Here is a 25,708-nt window from a genome sequence, read left to right on the forward strand (position 1 = left end):
CCTATCGCGCTGGCATTATCAGAGCTGATATTCCTTTTCTCAATAGCCTATTCCCACCCCCAGTAGGAGGTTCTCTCCATTTGGGATAGTATAAAGGGTAATACTGATCTAGCTTCACTATTTACTGATGTAGTATAGTTTAACCATGAAGTGTAATGTCTTTATATACTGACCAATTTTAAACTGTGCTAATTGCATTATGGTAACCCCTAATTGTCCTCATGCGATTAGGATATACCTTTATTCCATTTCTGTTCGATTTTATTATTGTGGGTATTGCCATCACTATTAAGAAATTTCAGTCTTTAGAAACTATGTGGGTACATGCGCTCATTCATGCTTAGGAATCAACCCCTATCGCGCTGCCAATATCAGAGCTGATATTCCTCCCTTCAACAGCCAGGTCCCACCCCAAGTAGGAGGTTCTCTCAATTTGGGATAGTACAAAAAGCATCACAGACTGGGCTCCACTTCCCCTGACGAAGTGACCACGTGTCACGAAACGCGTAGGGAGGAGGAGTCTAGTCTTTTGAGCCATCCCAGCAACCGTAGCTTTTGCAAGGAGAGTTCCCAGCAGCGGTGACGTCACACGCTCAGTCTACCAGCGTGTCTGCATGCAGGGACTCTGTGCATCCTACGGGCAGGATTTGCAAGCTGCGGACGGCAATTTGAGCAATACCAATTGTTATTGCACCATGTGAGTGTATTTTACTGTGTTTTTTAGTGTTTTAGCTAATTAAAAGTGTTTCAAACTACACCATATTGTGCCCATTCCTTCCCTCTTCGGTGGGGGTCCGTAACGGAGCCACCCCCGACGCCATTGTGGATTGAGGCCACCTCCAGTAAGCTGCCTGCACGTGGGGTTGTGAGAGGAGCTGAAAGAAGGGGAACAAGCACAGATTCTCTCCACTGAATACTTTGGCGTTCATCATGTGAGTAGGAATCTTCACTGTCTTAGATAGGGATCTGATTGCTAGAAAAACGCTGCGCAATCAGGTGTGCCTCTCATCTGTATTTCAGACGTGCATCTGTCTATTCCAAGGACACATCCCATCTGGAACATTTTCAACAGAGCCCAGCTATCATCTTTAAGATCAGAGACTATCTGAAGATCACGGTATCTTGGACTTTAGCGCTGGGGACTTTAATATTGTTTGTGCACTTTTTGTATCAGGTTTGGAATAACCTGACATTATTGTCACCTAGCTGCTTGCTCTTACAGCAATTGTTAGATTGTTTGTTGTTTTAGCACTTATTATCGTTTAGCACATTATTCATCACACCTTTAATTTAGTGTAGGTAAGCGCTTTTGGAGGGGTTATTTTCTTTGTTTTGTATTTTTTATATTCCTTAACCCCTCAGCAGCCAACCACACATACCATGGCACTATTCACAAATAGAGCACTGAGGGGACAAACCCTAGCCGGTTTCTTCAATGATACCAGTGACCTTATGGAAACAGATAAGGAAAGCCCGGAGACCCAGTTTTCAAAATTAGAGAAATTACTGACGCAGGAGATGAGGCAGGTCTGGGAAACCTTCACTCTAAAACAGTATCTAGAGAACAAAAGGATTCCCAGAGGGCTTAGAGTCCTGAAACCACCAACATCTGACTATGACAATGAGGAATTCCTGAAAGAATGGAACTGTATATTAGATACATGTTCAGTTAATCTCATGCTACACCTTATCAAACGTAGGGCTGTTACACTGGAGGCTTTGGATGGGCAAATAAATTCAATTAAAGAACAGTTGGAACCCTTCACAGAGCTTCCAGAGTACAAAACCCTAGAAGAAAAGACATCTTCACGAATTGATAAGGTTGAGAAGGAGGTTAAACTAACAAAGCATAAAAAATTTAGCAGGGATAAGAAGGACTATGATGAAAATAGACAGAGGAACTGGAAAATAGAAAAATCAATTACAATAGTTGAAGTAGAAGCAGGAGATTATGAATCAAATCAAGTATCAGGCCCACCCAGAGGTAGGATAGATTCCACTAGGAGCAATATGTCAGAAGATATAACAGTGGAAAGGAAAGGAGAAACCCTAAAAAAAGACATTAAGTCCAGCTCAAACCCTGGGAAAGGGAAAAAGAAATCTAATAAGCAAGAGCAGAGAGATGTAAGTACACATAAAGGTCCTCTAGAGGAACAACACCGTGTGGGACATGATTATAGGGATAGATCGCCGGTTGATAGAAAATATGAGGGCCATCATTATCGTGAAAGATCACCCATAGATAGAACCCATAGAGGTAACTATGAGATAAATAATCAAAGTAAGAATTCATCCTCTTCCTCTTCTTTTTTAGAACAGCGCCAGGGCCGAGCACCAATGCGGGAGCATTGGAGGGACACAAGAGCCCAACCAGACAGGCAGGAGCCAGTAAGGGTAGAAAAGAAGAGGCAGAGATTAGAAGAGCTCGAGGGAAAAGAGGAGGTACAAGGAAGAGAAAGGGAAAGAAGAAGACCAAACCCAAAAAGGGACTGGTAAAGAGCAATGTATTCAATATTAGCAGTGTAGTTCTTAAACCAGTAGAGTTAGAAGTTCTATCTCGAGGTTTAAACTTTGCCCCAGTAAGTGGACCAAACATGTTTAACATCTATGTTGATGTCCACAGATTCCTGAGGAAAATATCCCTCAAGAAGTACTATCTGAAGGACGCAGTGAGTAGATCAGTGATATCACCGAATGCCAATCCAGTAGTGGCAAAACCTCCCCTCACTCCATTCAAAAAGCCGTCCACCTTTTACCCGAGAGGCATGAAGGGGAACTTTGTAGACACCTTTGCCGAAATGGTAATCTCGGATTTAGAGGAAGCCAGTAATGATTTCAAGTGTCACAAACAAAACCTGAGTAAGGAGGAAAAGGCGGCAGTTAAATCCCTCGAATCCAATTCCCAGATAGTAATCAAAGCAGCAGATAAAGGGGGAGGAGTTGTGGTGATGAACTCTTCATACTATAGGGAGGAGTCACTCAGAATTCTGGGAGACACTACTACCTATAAGGTATTAGAGTCTAATCCAACTGACTCCTTCAGAGAAGAAATGGTAGCTCTTTTGGATCAGGGTCTTAGGGATGAGATTATCAGCTCCAGGGAAAGGGAATTTCTTATGATTGAACAGCCCAGAATCCCTGTATTCTATTTCATCCCAAAGATCCATAAGAGCCTCACCCGACCCCCCGGCCGCCCGATAATATCCGGGATTCATTCCCTCACCTCCAACCTTTCCCAATTCCTAGATCATCTACTCCAAAAATATGTTGTACAGGTCCCGTCATACATTAGGGACACGTCACAGGTGTTAAATCTTGTACAAGACCTGACGTGGGGGGAAGATCTGTGTTGGGTCACCTGCGATGTAGTCTCGCTATATACGGTCATTGACCATCAGATGGGACTGGATGCAATTCAAAGAGTCCTAGAACAGGACGTTGAGGTAGACGAGAAACTGAAACATTTTATTCTGGACGGAATCAAATTTATTCTGACGCATAATTTCTTCAGTCATGACCATAGGTTCTACCTCCAGACATGCGGCACTGCCATGGGCACCAGGTTTGCCCCGAGTTACGCTAACTTGTTTATGTCCATCTGGGAAGAGGATCATATCAGGTCCCCTCACCCATTTGGTGCAAACCTGGTGCTCTGGAAAAGATATATCGACGATGTGCTGTGTGTCTGGAGGGGGTCATTAGACAGACTTGAGGAATTCAAACTATATCTGAATGATAATATGCGGAACCTTAGATTCACGTTCAGTCATGATAGGACTTCAATTAATTTTCTCGATCTTTCCCTTTATGTAGTAAATGACATCATCCACACGAAAACCTTCCATAAGGAAGTAGATGCCAACACTTACCTTTTGGCATCCAGCCACCATCACCCCAATTGGTTACGTAACATCCCAAAGGGGCAAGCACTTAGGATCAAACGGAATTGTTCCGAAACTTCTGTATACCAACATCAAATTAGGGAGTTGAAAACCAAGTTCATTGAACGTGAGTATAAGAATCAGGAATTGGATCTCGCGTTTAAGGAGGTCAATGAGACCAACAGAGCATCCCTACTGTGTGGTAAGAAACAGACGGCCGACGTGGGTCAGGCCCCTTTCCCGTTTTTTATCACACAGTATAGTGGTATAGCTCCAATTATATCCAAGACACTAACCAAACATTGGAGCATTCTTCAACGAGACCCAATCCTTAAAACTATACTCCCCAACAAACCCAAAATAGTTTTTAAACGAGCAAAAAATTTAAAATCCTCCCTATCCCCCAGCTGTCCGCTAGACAGTCTAAGAGATCACCATGTCACATGGCTAAAAGATCTCAAAGGCTTCTATACATGTCAAAGCTGCATTGGATGCAAACATAGTAAAAAAACTAAGACCTTCAGATCCAATGTGACAGGTAAAAGCTATGACATAAAAACATTCATCAATTGCAAAACCAACTTCTGCGTCTATTTACTGGAATGCCCGTGCGGCCTACAGTATGTGGGCCGCACGGGGAGACCCCTCAAACGCAGGTTCGCAGAACACGTTTATAACATCAGAAGGGGCCTCGAGACACACAGTGTCTCAAATCATTTCAGGCAACATCATAATCAGAGTCCTGAAGGGTTACTGTGTGTAGGAATTGACAATCCAAAGAGTAGCTGGCGTGGGGGGGACAGGCTTAATCTAGTCTCCAAAAGAGAAAGCTATTGGATTTACACACTTAAGACCCTGACCCCCCTAGGTCTAAACATTGAGTTTGACTTGGCAGCCTTCTTGAAGGACCATTAGTCTATTCCTATGCATATGTGGTATATTTTAGGCATGAATTGTATTGTCATTATTATTATTACCAATTTTAGATCAAGCCAATTGCATTATGGTAACCCATATTTGTCCTATGTGATTGGGATGTACCTTTATTCGATTTTAGGTTGATTTTATTATTGTGGATATTGCCACTACCACCAAGAAATTTCAGTTCCTATCCTTACAGTATACTATGCGGGGACATGTGTTTATTTACACAAAGGAATTAACCCCTATCGCGCTGGCATTATCAGAGCTGATATTCCTTTTCTCAATAGCCTATTCCCACCCCCAGTAGGAGGTTCTCTCCATTTGGGATAGTATAAAGGGTAATACTGATCTAGCTTCACTATTTACTGATGTAGTATAGTTTAACCATGAAGTGTAATGTCTTTATATACTGACCAATTTTAAACTGTGCTAATTGCATTATGGTAACCCCTAATTGTCCTCATGCGATTAGGATATACCTTTATTCCATTTCTGTTCGATTTTATTATTGTGGGTATTGCCATCACTATTAAGAAATTTCAGTCTTTAGAAACTATGTGGGTACATGCGCTCATTCATGCTTAGGAATCAACCCCTATCGCGCTGCCAATATCAGAGCTGATATTCCTCCCTTCAACAGCCAGGTCCCACCCCAAGTAGGAGGTTCTCTCAATTTGGGATAGTACAAAAAGCATCACAGACTGGGCTCCACTATCCCCTGACGAAGTGACCACGTGTCACGAAACGCGTAGGGAGGAGGAGTCTAGTCTTTTGAGCCATCCCAGCAACCGTAGCTTTTGCAAGGAGAGTTCCCAGCAGCGGTGACGTCACACGCTCAGTCTACCAGCGTGTCTGCATGCAGGGACTCTGTGCATCCTACGGGCAGGATTTGCAAGCTGCGGACGGCAATTTGAGCAATACCAATTGTTATTGCACCATGTGAGTGTATTTTACTGTGTTTTTTAGTGTTTTAGCTAATTAAAAGTGTTTCAAACTACACCATATTGTGCCCATTCCTTCCCTCTTCGGTGGGGGTCCGTAACGGAGCCACCCCCGACGCCATTGTGGATTGAGGCCACCTCCAGTAAGCTGCCTGCACGTGGGGTTGTGAGAGGAGCTGAAAGAAGGGGAACAAGCACAGATTCTCTCCACTGAATACTTTGGCGTTCATCATGTGAGTAGGAATCTTCACTGTCTTAGATAGGGATCTGATTGCTAGAAAAACGCTGCGCAATCAGGTGTGCCTCTCATCTGTATTTCAGACGTGCATCTGTCTATTCCAAGGACACATCCCATCTGGAACATTTTCAACAGAGCCCAGCTATCATCTTTAAGATCAGAGACTATCTGAAGATCACGGTATCTTGGACTTTAGCGCTGGGGACTTTAATATTGTTTGTGCACTCATTCTTCTTGAGCTTCATCCGCGAAGCGGCAAGGACAAGGAACGATCCCAGTTTCATCTTGGGTACGCAAACCACACACAGTTCAAGCAGCCTGAGGAATGAGAGACCAGTGGCGCGATACGGTAACACTCAAACACCCATCTCGGTCCACAGGACGGACGTGCCTCCCACGACCCAAACTACTCCCGATCAGTCGGTCGCCGGAGACGAGGAACCAAGGGACCCAAACAGGGAATGTCCCATACACAAGAAGCCACGCCCACTTAACAAGTGCTTTGGGTTCAGGATGAAGTCCCTAGAGGAACGCAAGAGGTTACTTGGAGAATTCAGAGTTTGCTTCAGGTGCTGCGGTTCCACGACTCACCTAGCCAGAGACTGTAAAGAAGATATCAAATGTACAGTGTGCAAAAGTGACAAGCACGTAATATCGTAACATCCAGAGGCGCTGACACTCCACCAACTCAACAACCCATCCTCCGTAGCGGAGCATGGCGGGGAGGAAGGAGAAGGAGAGCCAACATCCGTCACATCTCAACACACCGAGGTTTGCGGAAAAGAAAGCGACAAAATGTCCTGCTCCAAAATATGTCTTGTCACAGTGCACCCCCAGGGACAACCTCAGAAGGCTATTCGGATGTATGCAATCCTCGACGACCAAAGCAACAGATCATTGGCGAAGACGGAGTTCTTCAACTTGTTCAACTTACAAGACAATGCCTCACCTTACACCCTCAGAACCTGTGCAGGGTCAACTGAGTCAACAGGGAGAAGAGCAAGCGGTTACGTCATATGTTCAGTGGATAACAGAGTGAAGATAGCTCTCCCCACACTCATCGAGTGCAACCACATGGCCACAAACAGGGACGAGATTCCCACACCAGACGTGGCACGCCATTACCCGCACCTCAGAGGGATAGCCAACTACATCCTGCCAGTAGAACAAGGCGTCAAGATCTTGCTGCTGCTCGGTAGGGACATCATGAGGGTACATAAAGTCCGTAAACAGCATAACGGACCCCACAACGCACCATACGCCCAAAGACTTGACCTAGGATGGGTGATAGTGGGCAGCGCGTGCACTGACAAAGAGCACGGACAAGACTATGTTGACGCCCGCAGAACTGTGATAACAGAATGTGGACACACATCCCTCTCTGAACCATGTCTTGGCCATCTCCAAGTGACAGGAGGGCCAAGTGAAGAGAAGAGACAAGGTCATACCCCTGAGATCAACAAAAACATCTCACATCAGGGGGATGTGACAATGGCCTAGGATGCTTAGTGGTTCAGACAACCAAGGATGATGAGTCGACTCCACTGAAGGAAGAAAGTAACCTCCCAAAGGTGACCGACAAAGGGATCGTCCAAAAGACAATTAGCAATCGGATGATCCTCCCGCGAGCAATGGCACGGCTAAGATGTACAGTTGTTCTTCTCCACAGAGTATCAAGCGACAAAGCAGCCAGCTGTTACGGCTGGCATAGCCGCAAAAGATTGCGCCCTACAGGTGAAGCCACAGTGTCAAAAACACTGTCCTCTCATACGTCTAAAAAGAGACAGTCGCAGAGACATTTCATAAAGGGATTTACTAGGGCAAAAGAGACTGTTCTTCGTTACGTCCAGGGAGAAAATAACCTCCTGATGGCAGTTAACAAAGAGACACAAAAGCGTTTCACCAAACTACGTGGAGATGTTCTCGTGCAAGAGGAATGCACCGATGACCAACGGTGCACAGCGTTCCAGACAACAAGGGACGACGACAAGCAAACACCATTGAGGGAAGATAGAGGATTCCTGAGGTTAACAGTCAAGGAGTTCTCCAAAGACGGACCAGGCAGTTGGGTGACTCCGCTACCATTCCATTCACCAAAAGGACGCCTCCCGAACAATAGAGAACCTGCCATCTCTAGGCTCACTTCGCTCCGCCGCGACCCACAAATGGAGCCGGAGACCAAGAATCAAATTGTGGTCTTCACGCGGAAGAGATTCCTTAGCGGATACGCAGAGCCAGCGCCTTCACTGAAGGAAGGTAAAAAATGCCGACACCTCCCATCATCTGGTGTTCACCACCGTCAGAAACCCAGCCAGATCTGGGTAACGTTCAGCTCCAATGCTCAGCACCAGAAAGCCTCTCCAAACGGGGCACTACTCCCTAGTCAAGACTTGACAACCGGTCTTCCAGGGGCGTTGATCCGCTTCTGCAAGGAGCCAAAGGCCATCTCCTTCCGCCAAACGCCAGGTGATAGGGTGACAAACTACCACGACTGGCACATCCACGAGGTGATGCTCTCTGTAGAGAAAACTACAGAGTCAAAGGGACTGTTCTCTCACAAAGTTGAAAGAAAACAGTGCAAGAGACCTTGACACAAAGACATTGTGGTGCATCAAGCTAACCTAGAGCTGTGCATCCGCCTACTTCCCTTACCAAGATGACAAAGGACTTCTAGCTGGGGGTACTGGCCGGTATCCCATCGTTATGTGGACATCATCTTTGCATTGTTATGTTGTTATATTGCACATATGTTCCACATACACCTAGAATATAGTGGTATCTCCAGATACCAGACGGGGAGTGTCATGGAACAAGAATCACATCCCTGTTTCACCCCCCTCTTTCATTTGCAGCTTTTGCCAGTCAGTTCTTATTTCAGCTGCATGGAGTTTGCACACACACACTGTGCCTGTGTGATATGTAACAATGTTGCATTTCTTGCCTCTGGGCATGTAATCAGTGCGTTGCTACTGCAGCCTCTGAGATCCTTACCAGAATGGGCTAGTCTGCCCTGCCCCCTGTTTTGTTCACAGATAGTCTGTCCCAAGACTATTCCTTTTACCCACATTGCTCCTCACTTCCTTTTCCACCTTGCAGACAGTGAGTACAGCACGCATCTCTGTTACTCTCCTATGGCAAGGCCATCTCTTTCTACCTGTTTCTAACTACAAATCACTACTACACACCATCCACAAGAGCCTGTATTTACTGCTGCTTTTCCAATAAAGTGAATGAAATATTATAGGACTTGGAGTGATTTGGAAAGGAGGCTGAGTTAATGCTATCGGGGGTTATTCACACATCACACGTGACCCTGGCTTCAGAATAGTCACAGTACCTCATTTAGGCAGGTGTCCCGTCCATTGCCTGCCACATCTCCCCTGGGCTTCCTTACTCCTCACTTGTGCAGGCGGCAGCCATCTTAAGGCATGGGGCTGATGAGCATGGCCGGCCAGCCAGCCAGCCCGTCAGACCTCACCTCCATTGTCCTTAAGCAGCGCCTCCGGCCGGAGTAGTGCCTGTTCTGCCCCTCCACTCAGCGGAGTGCCCGCTCTGGAGCTCTGCAGAGCAAAAAAATGGCCGCCACACGATCCCTCCCGGTGAGCCACTTGTTTTTCTCTCCCTCACCCCTCGGATTTTGGGGGGGAGGGGGTGCCGCCATTCGTCCCCACCACTGGTCCTCTTCGGGTGTCTAGGGAGACGGATAGCCCCGCAGGTCTTCCTCACTGACGGAGCTCAGCAGACCTGCATCTGCTCAGCTCAGCTTCCAAGCCACGCCGAGGAGAGATTTAAGTACCTTAGGTTAACATGTACAGGTGGTCCTCAGTATCCGACGGGTCGTTTTCCATCTAATGGCTTATTGATGCCGGATAATGCAGTCCGCTTGACGCAATATCCGAAGTCGGAACTGCTTATCCGACGTGCACCACTGCGGATTAACATGGACCCGCAATCCGACGGTCCGTTATCCGACTGCGGTTTGTGGATGGATTCCGGCGGATAAGCGCAGTTAAACTTTATCAAATAATCACTTTGTCTGGAGTGTAAAAGAACACCCTATGGTTATAGCTATTGAAAGCTGTGGATGGCAAGGATCGATTTTACTAAGTGCACAAATCAATTGTGTTTTCTCATGCTATTTTTGTTCGCATATATTTATTAGGAGATTTCCAGAAATTAAGATCAAGCCAAATATTAGAGAGAAAAGGGGGGAAAGTATGTTGATATAACAGGCAGCTGTATTTGTGTAAGACTAGACTTCATTCTTTTTTTGTTATTTTTTTTTATGACTATATTCACAAAAGTAATACTAAAATAAGCTGAAATACAATAGAGCACAACGATGGTAAATGATTGAAAATCCTTATTTAAAGAGTAAAGTTAAAGCGGCGATCCATGCCGTTTTTTCTTCTCTTAAATTTTTTTTATATATAAAGTATTGAAGCAGGGGGTCTCTGGAGCTGAACCCCGTTAATTTTAGCTCTGGTGACCCCTTGCTTCCTTACTTACCTCTCTGTAGGGAGTGCTGGTAGCCAGGCTTCACTATATACTGTAGCAGCTTGTCACAGCTCTCGCTGCCCAATAGGAAGCCGTGAAGTCCCCCTGTGCGACTTCCTATTGGCCCATGTGACCGGGGGCTTTAAACTGCAGAAGACTACAGAGAGATACTTCAGAGGCAAGTATCTCTGGAAGCAGGGGGTCCCCATAGCTGAATTTGATGAGGTTCAGCTCTGGAGACCTCCTACTTCAACTATGTATAAAAAAATAAGGCCAAATGGCATGGATTGCTCCTTTAAAGAATTAGATTTAGGGTTTCGTTCCAAGGACAGACAAAAAAATTGCCTGTATCCAAAATTGCACTTTAAATTGAATAAAACAAGTGTTTTTATTGAAGATTTGTATGAACCCAGTTCTAGGTTGTTACAATACTTGCAGACAACTCAACATGTATCTCAATGCATATAATGTATACGTATATTTCATTTATGGTACTGCATTGTGACCACGTGTAACATTTAGATTTGTTTTTTTAGATTAAGCCCAAACGAGACCCATGGCAGCAAAAATGTTTGACAAAATTAAAACAGCACAAAAAAGTTGATGAGCTTCTCCGTCTCCAGTCACAGTTTGCTGAGGTAACTGGGTGCTTCCGTTTCATCAATCTTCCTTATTCTAAAGTGATGACATGTTGGCGCGCCACACAAGCCTCTGATTAGTACACATGTGTACAGTTGGTTTCTTCTCACAATTTGGCTTGTGTTTTTTTCAGGATGAAAAGCAAGACTAGTTTCCAGTAATGCTGCAAGCCGGCAGAAGGGCAGGGCTAGCCGACTCCAGTCGTCAAGAGGTACCAACCGGGCAGGTTTTCAGGGTATCCCTGCTTCAGCACACGCGGATCAGTGTTTGACTGAGCCACTGATTGAGCCACCTGTGCTGAAGCAGGGATATCCTGGAAACCTGACCTGTTGGGGGGTCTTGAGGACTGGAGTTGGACACCTCTGTACTAGAGCGACGTTAAAAATGTAATTATTCTACAGGACTGACTTACTAACACATTACTAACACATTACTAACACATTACTAATACATTACTAACACATTACTAATACATTTCACGACAAGAGTGTGACACATTTCTAGCACATTTGCCATGACAGAATTGTGACATAGTAACACACATCAACATGTTAAAATATTTTTAGACATGGCTAGAGAAGAAAAGATTGTATTGATATTCACATTTGTTCTTCCCACTCCATGCAATTTATGGGAAACTATGTTGCAATATATAGAGAAGAGTCCCTGCGCAGCTAATGAAATATTGACGTACTGGAGGGTTGCTATCAGGGTATAGAGATTTATGAAGAGCACAAAGAGAAACGTATTCCCTACAGCATATAGGATGCACTCAACCTCCACTAAATTATTAAAACTTAACATTTATTGTTTTAACGGAAAGCAAACATATACAGGCATACCCCGCATTAACGTTCGCAATGGGACCGGAGCATGTATGTAAAGCGAAAATGTACTTAAAGTGAAGCACTACCTTTTTTCCCACTTATCGATGCATGTACTGTACTGCAATCTTCATATACGTGCATAACTGATGTAAATAACGCATGTGTAACAGGCTCTATAGTCTCCCTGCTTACGCACAGCTTCGGTACAGGTAGGGAGCCGGTATTGCTGTTCAGGACGTGATGACAGGCGCATGCGTGAGCTGCCGTTTGCCTATTGGGCGATATGTACTTACTCGCGAGTGTACTTAAAGGAGTGGACTTAAAGCGGGGTATGCCTGTACTGTACTTCAAAACCTATGGAGCACCAGGTATAACAGAGGGCGTGGGGTAGGCAGATTGTGGCTGTGTGTGCCAGTGTCTACTGGATTGTGCAAAGTGCTGCTGATATTATCAAGAACTAAAGTGATACAGACAAACATTCACATTAGTGCTGTGATAGACTCCCTTATAAAGTGATAGGCTGTGTAATGAAGTGTTTACTCAAACTGCAAATATCTGCTTCTGCTGGTCTAGAGCTAGTGACTACCTCCTGGGGTCCACATCAAATTTTAAATGCCTGCAACATTGAAATCCCCGTTGCCAAAGTCCCCACGCTATTTATGGGAAACTATACAATTTTCAACAGCAAGAATACCTAACTTCACTAAATTACAAATATTAACCTAAGGGAAAAGCCTGCTGTCCTCACAGTCATGGGGAGAACACACTTTTGTAACTGGATTGAATTTCATGGAGATCAACAGTGCATCTTCTGTGTGAAGCTTGTAAAGAGAAGCACTTATTTGTCCTGCAAATTGGCACAATGAGGCAGAATAAATTGAGTGAATGCGACTGTCCTTAAATGTTCGATCACAAGATGTGTTTTCACAGACATCATTTTATGGTAATTCGTCTTTTCCATTGTGCTGAACTGGTTCTGGAATAAAGAGATGTATACAAAATAGGTATAAACTCGCAGCTCACAGGTCGATCCTGTTCAGAGAGATGGGTAGGGCCATCCACTCTCCTATTCGTAGTTGAAACTGGCTGAAGAATACAGTATCTCAGCGTGATTCCACTTTCTACTGGAGGTAAGGCACTCCCACTATTAAATAGAAGATACAGCGCGCAGCCAGGAGAGTGGGTCAAAGGATGATATCAAAATTAATTCTATATTGCGTCCATTAAAAAACAGAGGTGTTGCACTTATTAAGGAGTCCATAACAAGCAAACAGACATACCTTAAATACATATTCAAGAAAGCCCTGTTTCGTGCCAAAAAAGTAGTGACGTCACGGCGTTGCACGTGCTGACGTCACATCGAACCGTGCGTGCGCACAACGCTGGTTCCCTGAGGGCAGTTTCAGGAATTCCCAATCTGCCCTCAGTTGAGCCCAAAAGCCCAATGTGAGTGCACAAGCAGGACCCGCCCCCCATGGACCTCACCTGTTTCCACGAGAACCAACAAAAACATAAACATTCTATGACCAGATGTAGTTTCAACATAGAAAAAAAACCTCAATGGATAATAGAAAACTTTATCGAATATGTACAAAACAAACTCATATAAAACCACAGAATCATACTAAAAACAGGTATTGTAAAATAAACTTTACCTCATCAGATACAGACACAAGCCACAGGAAGGACTAGATTCATAATATATAATGATGTACATTACAAATTATGTAGAATATATAGAGTATAGTCCTACAGCAGCTATAGGTCTGGTTATATTTTGCTCATGATTATATTAATCCTAGATGATACTGTAATACTATATATGGACATATAACCATAATTTGTATTAATGAAGAAATGAATTTCATTCAGGTAAATATAAACATGAGATTCATTAAGGTAGATATAAACATGGCATTAAACTAGAGTATAATCCTAATACTCGTGGGGTAATGGAATGCTAATAAATCCACACGATGTATAGAAACTTAAACACACATTTCACATTTTATAAATTATACGAATTTATCACAACTCATCATGATATATATAAAATAGATGAGTTGTATATCATAAGCAGATGCGTGCGCATAGGACGCTGTGACGCCATGACGTCACTACGTTTTTGGCACGAAACGGGGCTTTGTTGAATATGTACTTAAGGTATGTCTGTTTGCTTGTTATGGACTCCTTGATAGAGTGCAACGCGCACGAAACGCGTAGGAGGTCTCTAACACCTTTGTTTTTTAATGGACGCAATAAAGAATTAATTTTTATATCATCCTTTGACCCACTCTCCTGGCTGTGCTCTGTATCTTCTATTTGGTATATCTACTCCAGCAGAACGCCTAATCAGGGGCACAGGACAGAGGCATTTCAAATTTGTCAGTATAGTTATTATATTGCTTCATGTGATATAATAGTGGTCCTGGGACTATCCCAATGAGGTTCTGAGTGTGGGTTCAGTCCCATTACTCTCTTCTTCCAGGGTTATATTGTCTCTTTTTAGGACTCCATATCACCTGAGAGTTATATTTATGTAATCTATATATACCACTAGCCTCTCACCCTGTGCCTTGGTTTATGCGCTATTTTTTCTCTCTATATATATATATATATATATCGTAAGGATCCGCTGCTTGAGCGCTTATACCACTGAACTTTTTTCTTACACTCCCACTATTAGTCTGATGGTGAGAGTGTGCTGCTGAATGAAATCTTCCTTTTAAGAACACATACCAAAAAAGGTAAAAACAGTACACTGAACCCAAGGGAGCAATAAAGACACCATCCCTTGACTAAAAAAAAATATATGTAAAGCTTCAAGATACATTGCAGGCTGAGGGCAAAAACCCACGGTGGCTTCCTTTTTGTGCTCGGTCGTGTAAGGCGCGCAAACTACCACTTCCTCATAATAAGCATGTGCCTTTATCATTTTTCATGTCCTGTTGATGCCAGGAGTGCATGCAATGTGTTGCAAGCCCTTCTTAGTGAAGGTTTTATATTTGACATTCCTTTGCTTTTCACACACCCTAGGTTTCAAATGCAGAGAAAGTATTGGAGGTGCTACAGGCGCATGCAGCACAGGTGTGGGACCCTGCGCCTGTGCAGGCTGTTTCAGCTACAAGTAGCTTTGAAATCTGGGTAAAGATATACAGCCCCACGGATCTCCCACAGGTAGAGGAAAACATAAATACATTAAATGTAAATGCCTTGTAATAGGATATTATAGGAGTAGACCCAGACGACTACATACAAGAATACAGTATGTTTCTCTCTCTTAGGACCTAAACCCAAGCGAAGGATTTTCACTCCTGAACAGCAGCGAAAAGAGCATGGAAATTGACCATGTCAACAAGCGGCCTAAGTCTTCTAGACAGAAGAAAGAAACAGGGTAAACTTGCTTATACAGGCATGAAAGCTGCTACTATGGAGGGCATGTACTATACTAAAGCCCATTACTGCTTGATAGCCTTATACACGGCACTCGTTTCTTGTATAACATGTCTACGATATGATTGTCTGTTCTATAAATTGTCTGTCATATGATTGATAATTGTCATATGATTGACGTCAGTTTATTGTTTGTTGAAATTAGGGGATAATTAATCAAAACATATTACCATGCATTACATGTCAATTTATATGTAATATATTTGAAATGAACAACCCCAGGAGGGTTAATTAATGGTTTTGGATTCAGCCCGGTCAAAACCTAAACCATTACCAATTGTACTGCTTTTTTTTTCAGTGAGGTGGATGGGCAGAACAATATGTATTTTTATTTTAAAAATCTATACCATATTCAATTTTTAAATGACATTTGTGAATGTTAGGAGTTTTTCATCTTCCTTTATTAAATGTTATTAGGTTTAAAATTAAAAAAAAAATATATATACATATATATACATATATATACATATATATACATATATATACATATATATACATATATATACATATATATACATATATATACATATATATATACATATATATATATATATATATATATATATATAATATTTTACAACTGGTGCAGCCAGCCAATATGGGAATATGGAGAATGTCCCAGCAGCAATTATTAATCGTCCTATTAACACTATTTTTACCCTTCTTGTAGTAGAGGTTTGCGTATTGTGTAAGCTCCTCAGTACTTTCTCTTCCTACTCTTTGGAAAAGGTACAGCTATCAAACCACCTTGCAGCTGCTGGGATTAGATGAAGCGGAAGATAATAACAGTAACGATCCTGTAATGATGAAAGGCGCTTACTTATCTCTTCTGTACTTGCGTCACCTAAAAATCAGGGATCTGCAGGTAAATCCAAATCTTGCGCCGCCTGTGATGTATAAAGGTGAAGTGTTTACACAACAGAATACTGTAAGTCGCGTTGCTAACGAATGTTGATCATTATTTCTATACCCTTGGGATATACATCGGGATTAGTGATTGTCCCTCAGAGACTCAGGACACTAAGCGATATGTTTTAGTATTCTTTTTTTCCCCTGTTTATAAATGATGTAGTGGACAAAATAGACAAGGCGGCACTCCAAAGGATTTAGAGAAAAAGTGTGCAAATCTAAAAAAAATCAATGTTTCGTTCCTGATGTTGTATTCAATTTGTACACTTTCACTAAGTCCATTGGAGTGCCGTCTTATCTGTTTTGTCCATGATATCCTCTCTCGTTGTGGAAGACAGTGCACCCGTGACAGCTGCACATGTAACTGGGAGTGCTCCTATTTCTCACCAGGCTGTATAAATGATGGTAGTGCCAGACACTTACTAACAATAATGCAGCACATCCCACTGCACTTACTTCTGCTCTCTGCCTACTGTACATTAGCCAAACTACTTCTCGGATTGTTGTGTTTTCAGAACAGTCATTTTTCTCTCCAATCGTTTGCTTTGGGGAATGGTGAACTTACCCTGCTTTATATTGTCCCTGATTTATGTAAATAAAAATACACATACATACATTTAAGATATTTCTGCTAGAAACACGTCGGGCCTTAAACAGGCAAGATTGTCAGGATGTCACTAATAACCTAACACGCATGTTGAATTGTAAATTAGCTTTTGTGTAATGATGACGAAGGGAATCTCAGATGCCATAATCTGTTTGGTGTTCCTTGGGTCATTCATCCCTATTCTGTATGACAAGCACAGCTGCTATGAGGGGCCATAATACGTCTCTCTGCAGATCTCTCAGTGGTTATGCTGAATCTTTGCCCTCCTTAGCACTTTATCTGAGCTACAAGAATGTCAGGCTTTTTTTTTGTTTTTTTGTCCTGTTTACTGGAACAGATTTGCTGTTTATTTCAGAGGGTCTGTCTAGGAGCCCTGAACTATTTCCGATCTATTCAGCGAACATTAACCATCGACACCTGCGGTCTCACTGCTAACGCTGGTAATCTGGTACCCAGTACGGGTGAAGATCAGTGCTGGATTAATGCCGCCCAGGGAGGTTCTGGTATTTCTGGGGGACTTGGAGGCCATCAGTACATGCATCACACCCCCGCAGACTGCAAGGTAACGCATGTAGACGTACTGCATGGCTTCTCCCTTCCAGAGCATCCCTGCTGTAGCTGGTGTGCAGGAGAAGTCACAGGCTTTGGTGCTCATAGGAGCTGTTGTGTTTAATGCATTCTACAGGAAAAACATTGAGAGTTAATGGCAGAAATACTGAGCAGTAACCATGCAATATAAAATCACCACATTTATTAAACAAAATAATAACGTTAATAGCTATGGGTTTTTTTTATTTTCTGTTATTAAAATCTTCGTTGTTTCAGTTTTGCAGCTTGGAGACTAATTACAGAACCCGCATTCTGCTTTTACAAAACGGGAAACAATTTTGTTTTCAGGCAACAACAAATGCTGTAGATTTGCACTTACAGCAGAGTGAATTAAAAGTAGAGAAGCCGATTAACAATTAGATCTTCTATCTCTTATTGTATCCCTTGTGCAGTTAGGGCTGAAGCGCTCGGAATGTGGCTGCTCATATAATAGTTTTGTGGAATGCCATATTAGCAGATCAGTCAGTTCTATATATTTAGGACACCTCCTTGGGAAAGTTGATTGATTAAAACATTGTACTATGCAGGACAGTACTGTATTGTGGTAGTTTATTACTGGTGGCATTAGGTACTCAAGGTTGGAATAAAGAGAAATGATTGTGCAATTTTCACTCTCTCCTTTACTCTGCACTTTTTGCCTTTTTCTGCACTTAAGCAAGAATGAAAAGACTGAACATTATGTTTGAAAATAGCCATTTTGATTTAATACATTTTTTTACACACATATATATATATATATATATATATACAAATGTAAATACAACTGTATGCTCATCTGCATGTCTTAGGCAGGTCTGCAACCCCGCCTTTCACCATTATCACCCAGCACACAGCACTTCCACTGCAGCAAGGGATTCTGGGGAATGACATGCAAATGAGCACACAGTGCCACTTTTTGCTTCAAAAAACATTTTTAACATGGTTCCCTATAGGCTTAAGCTTGCTGAATGGTCACAGCTTTGAGCACAGCCAGGGTTAAGGTGCATACCCAGAAAACCCACCCACAGACAGCTTTTTTTTTCTTTTTTTTTCCTCCCGAGAGGGTTGCACCCTCTCGCTCATCGGATCCCAGTCCACTTCAGTGGATAGGGAGCTTGCCCTTGGACTGTCCAACCGAAGTCAAACCCGCCCTCAGTGCCCAGTTTCCCTGAAGATTTCAGCCCGAAAGCCTAGGTCTCCAGGGACATTAATGCCTTCCTCCGTTAGGATTCAGGACATCCATCTCTTCCTCCCTCTGGCCCGAGGCCCGCAAGGGAGTTCTCGTCATCTCCCCTCTTTCGAGGGTTGTGCGGGTGCACCCAGCCCCGAAGGGCTGGTTGTTCGAATGCCATCCCCCCTTAGCCCGAAGGCTCAGGGGTTCTGTGGTCCGGGGCCTGGACACCACCTCTCAACGAGCTAGAGGGCCAAATGCTTGCCACAGACCTTTCCTACTGAAGCCCCAGATAGGATGGTACTGCATTTGGTCATAGCTGTGCAGGTCAAGAGGAGCACTCATATCGCCTTGATCTTAGCCAAAAGGCAGAGCTGTTTTGACCTTTATGGGTCTCATCAGTGTGGGGTTGGTAAACTGGGTATGCAGAGAAGCCAAAGGATGGGGTTTACCATACTGAGTTAAGTTATGGTGAGTAAAAAAAGTGACAGAAACCCTCCACAGCAAAGCAAATATGCAAATGTAAATACAACTGTATGCTCATCTGCATGTCTTAGGCAGGTCTGCAACCCCGCCTTTCACCATTATCACCCAGCACACAGCACTTCCACTGCTATATATATATATATATATATATATATATATATATATATATATATATAAATGGCTGCCTGAACACTGACTCTTCTATTTAACATAGTGAGAAGTGGGATAACACACTGTTAACTATGCATCCGCTACCATTAACTTCAATGGAAATTGATTTATTGTTAGTCAACCCACTATATTGAACAGAGGAGTTAGTCAGAGAAATGAAACGATGATTGATTAAGGGCCAAAGAGAGGTAAAAGGTCAAACTTAATATACGACCTAAACCTGGTTCAGATTAACACAGTGGATTAATCAGGGGGCCTATGCCAGAAAATGCAATACAATTTGACATTACAATGGAGGAACATTCATATGTTACATCTTACTCCTAGCTGGAAATGCTGTTATTTCCACTTGGACTAAAAGGGTCAGAAATTCAACAATATTACACATCTTCTTGAAAAACAGTACAAATAAATTAATCCTTTAAAAAATAAAACATGCTATTGTTAATAAACAGCTGCTTGACAGGCCTGCATTGTATTGCTGGCCTCTCCATCGATCGACCCTATTCATAGCATTACATTACAATAATCTCTGCCAGTATATTTACTTTGATGCTCTCTGTAATTCGGTACATTCACCCCCAGGTGCAGAGTGCACATTTTATGGAGTTCTCAGAGGTGGAAAATCACAACGACTTTTACACCGTGGAGGATGGGATCCTTCACACTCAGGATCAGAGAGGGGCATTCATCATGTACGACGTTGCTCTGAAAGATCTACAGGAGCTACAAGGACAGCTACTGCTTGTGACTACCCACTTCATTGAGAGAGATCAGAGTAAGCCACCTAGCAGTCGAGAAGAGCAGATCTATGATTCTGCGGAGTTTCTTCATAGCCTTACGTTATAAAATCACTGTGATATTAGGTATACCTTTGTGTTATGCCTATGTCTTTTCAGTTTTAGGGTTATATTTACTGTGCAGTTTTGTTTAAGTATTAGCATGCAAAGTGGTTGAAATTAGCTTCACACACAAATGTGTTTTTGTACACACCTGCCACGTGTATTTCTGTATTGAAACTGCTATCCAAGAACCAATCGCTTTCTGCCTGACGTTTGTCTAAACTTTGCCCTTATGTCTGTTCTTGAAGGTTTGAAGTCAACCAAACATGCATCGAGTGACATGGATCTCTGGGCGCATGTCAACGTGGATCGCTTTGCAGTGCTGCTGGACCTGTGGACTTGGGAAGCTGCTCTGTTAGAAAACAAACAACAGGTAAGAGGAATATTTTAGGCTTAATTCCTTAGGCCGCGTTTATAGTGACAGCGATGCGACGTCACCCGAAAACAAATGCATTCCCGCCGCGTGCGCTTATAGTAAGCGCGACAGCGCCAATGCGACGGAGCGAAAACTGGTAGCCGTCAAAATTTGATTTTTCAAGGGCTGTTGCCTCATGGGACAGCCCTTAAACCAATCAAAATACAGGAAACCCGTGACGACGACGCCCGGCGAAATATAACTTTCGCCTGTGGCGACGACGACGGGGTGACGTCACCCATCGTGTCGCCATCGACGGCACTATAGGCGCGGCCTTAGGATGCCAACCCTTGCCCAGCCGGGCTTTCGCATCAGTACTTCATCGGATCCCTTCACCATGGCATAACCCACAATAAAAAGATATAATGAATACAATACCTTACAGAAAAGCAATCTACATCCTGTTTTAGAATTTCTTTCAGCACTTAACAAAATGTGTATGGGAGCCATATCTACTGGCAGCCATCTCTGTTATATGATGTCTTCTAGGACAATTTAAATATGTCTTCTTCAACCCCTTCATTTAGCTTGTTGACAGTTACTATGAAGCCTACCAGCATGTCCTTGACCCAGAAGAAAGATTTGCTTTGGCACAAGTAATCACCGACATCATGTTCAGGCGCCCGCGCTTTGACGTCGGCTCTGATTACTTTCTGAAGGCTTACAAGGATGAGTGCCAGTGCCTGAGGCTTCATCTGCAGCTTGTGAGAAATGTATTGAACAGCCAGGTACACAAACTAATGCCACATGCTTATTACTGCTACATACCAGAGCATCCAGTATTCATAAGCGCGTATTTGCTGGCAACCAGCCTAATTCAATGAAAAATGAAAAGCTCCATTAGAAAAATCCTGCCATTTGGAGTTATCAGTCCAGGGGTCTTCACCAAAAGATGTCATCATTCTCAGTTTTCCTGAATACAATTATAACCCTTTCCATCCTATTCCCTTTGCTGCTGGAGGGCCCGTAAACCATTCAAAACCCCTTGTTTGAGCGTAAAGGTTCAGAAAATAACACTAGAGGCGTCAAAATGTTAAAGGAGTGTTATTTAAAACATCTCTTAACATAGATTTATAAAGGCATTAATTGTGTCCCAATATGGGGAGGGGATGTAAGGAGCAGTTAGGGAGGAGTGTAAGTGGCACACACATATTGAAGTGCATTGACTTGGAAGTTTACATGGGGTAATGCCCGATTGGCACTATCACAGTTGAATGTAAATCCCCATACAATCACAAAGAAGTAGACATGCCACTCAATTCCACGGACAATGAAGGGATTGACCAAGCAGCTCTTTTGTCATTATCCTATGCTAATTCAATGCTGCCTGTGCCTGCATCTGACGCTTCATTGTAATGCAGTATACACGCTTTCATCAGAGAGCTGGTTACAAGTAAAATGCTTTGATTTTCATGTCTATATCATCTTTAATGGGAATGGAGTTTTTTTTTTAAGCAAAAACAAATATAGTTTATTAATTTATACAGATCGACAGTCAAAGGGAGTTTATCCAGAAGATATGCCGAGATGGTCAAAAGGGAGGTGTTTATGAATTTGGACTTCTTCCTAATGTAATTTCTTACCCACTTGTTTCACTTAACACCAGTTGGTAAGTCCTTTTAACTTTCTACACACTGGATCAGCTTTAGTTTTGACCTAAACTCTACTACAGTAGTGCATGTCTGTCCAGCAGTGCTGAACAGAATACAGTGCAACAGGGGAGTCAGAATCCTTCGTGTTGGGTCATTCAGAGATTTGGAAAGACACTCATATCATAACCTGGTATCTTTGAGATCCATAAAGCTGCCTCGCATGCTGTATCAGGATATTATAATTGATATCTATCATCAGTGGTTGACAAATCACCAAAAAATCTACTCGCCACACAAAAAAATCTACTCGCCACCTAGTACCAAACGTGTGCTGCTTGGGCCAATATTTACTCGCCCAGGGGTTAAATCCACTCGCCCGGGGCGAGCAAATGTATAGGTTTGTCGAACACTGTCTATCATTTATTTCTAGGATTTCTTAATAGTTAGGAGATGGATCTCCCGTGTTGTATCTTTAACCAATCACATTCACTGGATTTTACACCCATGCCCATTCACAATTTTGAGACTTAATGTATGGATAAACCTAATGGTATACTGTACATCATGACTATACTTATATTAGTTGTGTCATGAAATGATGAGACCAAATGCTTTAGTCAGAGTACCTTTGTTCTATATAAAGAAAATTCAGAGATAGAGCTGCATTCCAGTTATAAGTAAGTTAAATAGAAAAACAGAATACTTATAAAAAAATATCACTTTATTGTAGGGGTATATAATGCAGTTCTAGATTACCAGCCACTAACTCTACCTCTTGTTGGTTAAAAAATGCAAGTGATATGAAAATTGCATAGGTTGATACATTTCATATAATAAAACATTATCTCTTGTCAGTAGGGAGCATGTGGGTATTCTCTGTCATGATAATACATTTTATGGAGATGTATTATTGGTCAGATTCTCCAAATGTTTCCACATTATTCCTCGTTATATATAAAAGCGTGGCTCAGTGAGTCCAGGCGCTGACTCTGATAACAGTGACACTGAGTTTGAAGCAGCAGAGCCTGGTCCAAATCCCATTGTGAGTTACTTGTGATTGTGTGCGAGTCACTTTGCCTCAGACACCAACATTAGATTATAAGCTCTACTCATTATGCCTGAAAAACCGATGTACTGTCCTGTGTAAACTGTCTGCAGTATATAAGAAAATAATATGTAGTCTCCCCCTCCACTGTTCCAAAACCCACTCATATTCACTCGGTAAGAGGCAGGACACCTACACCGTAATCCACAAGGAGAGGCAGAGGGAACTCTTTGCATTTTAAACCATTTATTTACAACTGCTCATATTCATGTCAATTTATACGTCTGTGTGTATGAGTCCTGTTTTTAACTGACTTTTCAGCAGACCCCTCAGTATCTTCACCTTTCAAGGAATTAATTCAAGGTTCACCAGGCAACTGGACCAGCATCTCACACATACCCAGCAACCCCCATACACACACCTTCACACACACACACACACACACACACACACACACACACACACACACACACACACACACACACACACACACACACACCATCACTCTCACGCACCATCACACGCACCATCTCTCTCTCACACACACACCATCACACACGTACCCAGCAACTCCCATACACACCTTCACACACACACACACCATCACTCTCACACACCATCACACACACACCATCTCTCTCACACACACACACACCATCTCAACTTACCCAGCATCTCACACACACACCATCTCTCTCATACACACACCATCTCACACGTACCCAGCAACCCCCACACACACCATCACACACACACCATCTCACACGTACCCAGCAACCCCAACACACACCATCACACACACACACCATCACTCACCATCACACACGCACCATCTCACACATACCCAGCATCCCCCATACACACACCTTCACATACACACCATCACTCTCACGCACCATCACACACACACCATCTCACACATACCCAGCATCCCCCACACACCATCACTCTCACGCACCATCACACACACCATCTCACACATACCCAGCATCCCCCACACACACCATCACACACACAAATCATCACTCTCGCGCACCATCACACACACACCATCTCACACATACCCAGCATCCCCCACACACACACACCATCACACACACACACACACCATCTCACACGTACCCAGCATCTCACACACACACCATCACTCTCACGCACCATCTCTCTCACACACACACACACACACACACCATCTCATCTTACCCATCATCTCACACACACACCATCACTCTCACGCACCATCACACACACACACACACACACACACACACACACACACACACACACACACACACACACACACACACACACACACACACACACACACACACACCCCATCTCTCTCACACATACCCAGCATCCCCCCCCCCACACACACCATCACTCTCACACACACACCATCTCACCTTACCCAGCATCTCACACACACCATCACTCTCACACACCATCACACACACGCACAAACCATCTCTCTCACACACCATCTCACCTTACCCAGCATCTCACACACACACCATCCCTCTCACACACCATCACACACACACACACACACACACACACACACACACACACACACACACACACACACACACACACACACACACACACACACACACCATCTCTCTCACACACACACCATCTCACCTTACCCAGCATCTCACACACATACGCAACCTCCTACTTTGTGTCATTACGCATTCACCCCCACTTAAATATTCATGTTCTCATATATATCTACTTAATAATAGTATGTAACAAATGAGCTATATCTAACACATATACTATATATGTCAGTTATAAAGTTATAAAAACCTAATAAAAAAACCGTATACACTTAACATAAAATGATCATTTCCTAAAAACCTAACACATTTCTAAACAAAAGACAGAATACTAAAATCAGCGTATTGCAAAGTAACTAACTGTATGCTTTACATAAATGTGATTTTTTTAAAAATCAGCTCGAAGTCAATATAAGAGATGTACCTCTGCAGGGTCTCGGTTGATAGTGCGGTGAATAATGCCGGAGGGTGCACCCCCACTTAGCGCACCCCTGCTCTATGGAATATTTCAGCAATGCAAGTTCTGATACTTCTAGAGTAAGCACGGAAAGAACCAAATATCAAGGTGTAAAGAAGGTTTTTAAATTGTCTGCATTCGTTGAAAGTGTAGGTCTGTTGTACAATGTTTTATTGGAGCTTTCTGAACTTTGTTTGGAATTACAAAGTCAAAAATGTAGTTTGGCTGCCTAAGGCTCGCTCAGAAATAAATTGAACGTTAATGGTGTTAGGCCCGGGCCATAGAGGTGTGGGGAGAGGGGAGGCGCGCTAAAGCTGAGGCTCGCCTGCTTCAGTCAGCGCGATTGCACGGACTTGCAGGCGAGCCAGCGTGCGCGGGGGGAACCGGGGGGAGGTGGTTGGAGGCGGGACAGTGACGTCGCTGGGCCAATCGCCCGCGACGCACTGATGTCAATGTCACGGCG

The 25,708-nt window shown here is 43.2% G+C and overlaps 1 protein-coding gene across 1 annotated transcript in view; it reads left to right on the plus strand.

The window, feature by feature from the left end:
• The window catches only part of LOC142492382 (uncharacterized), a 96,091-nt gene that overhangs the window by 34,577 nt on the left and 35,806 nt on the right, over positions 1-25,708 (plus strand). The window contains exons 10-18 of the mRNA XM_075595028.1: positions 11,018-11,119; positions 14,984-15,124; positions 15,232-15,341; positions 16,130-16,265; positions 17,272-17,478; positions 19,918-20,110; positions 20,423-20,547; positions 21,117-21,317; positions 22,077-22,198. Of these exons, the coding sequence (XP_075451143.1) occupies positions 11,018-11,119; positions 14,984-15,124; positions 15,232-15,341; positions 16,130-16,265; positions 17,272-17,478; positions 19,918-20,110; positions 20,423-20,547; positions 21,117-21,317; positions 22,077-22,198 (1,337 nt within the window). The remainder of the gene's footprint in view (positions 1-11,017; positions 11,120-14,983; positions 15,125-15,231; positions 15,342-16,129; positions 16,266-17,271; positions 17,479-19,917; positions 20,111-20,422; positions 20,548-21,116; positions 21,318-22,076; positions 22,199-25,708) is intronic.

The sequence above is a fragment of the Ascaphus truei genome, chromosome 4 (genome assembly GCF_040206685.1).
Source record: "Ascaphus truei isolate aAscTru1 chromosome 4, aAscTru1.hap1, whole genome shotgun sequence".
NCBI lineage: Eukaryota > Metazoa > Chordata > Amphibia > Anura > Ascaphidae > Ascaphus > Ascaphus truei.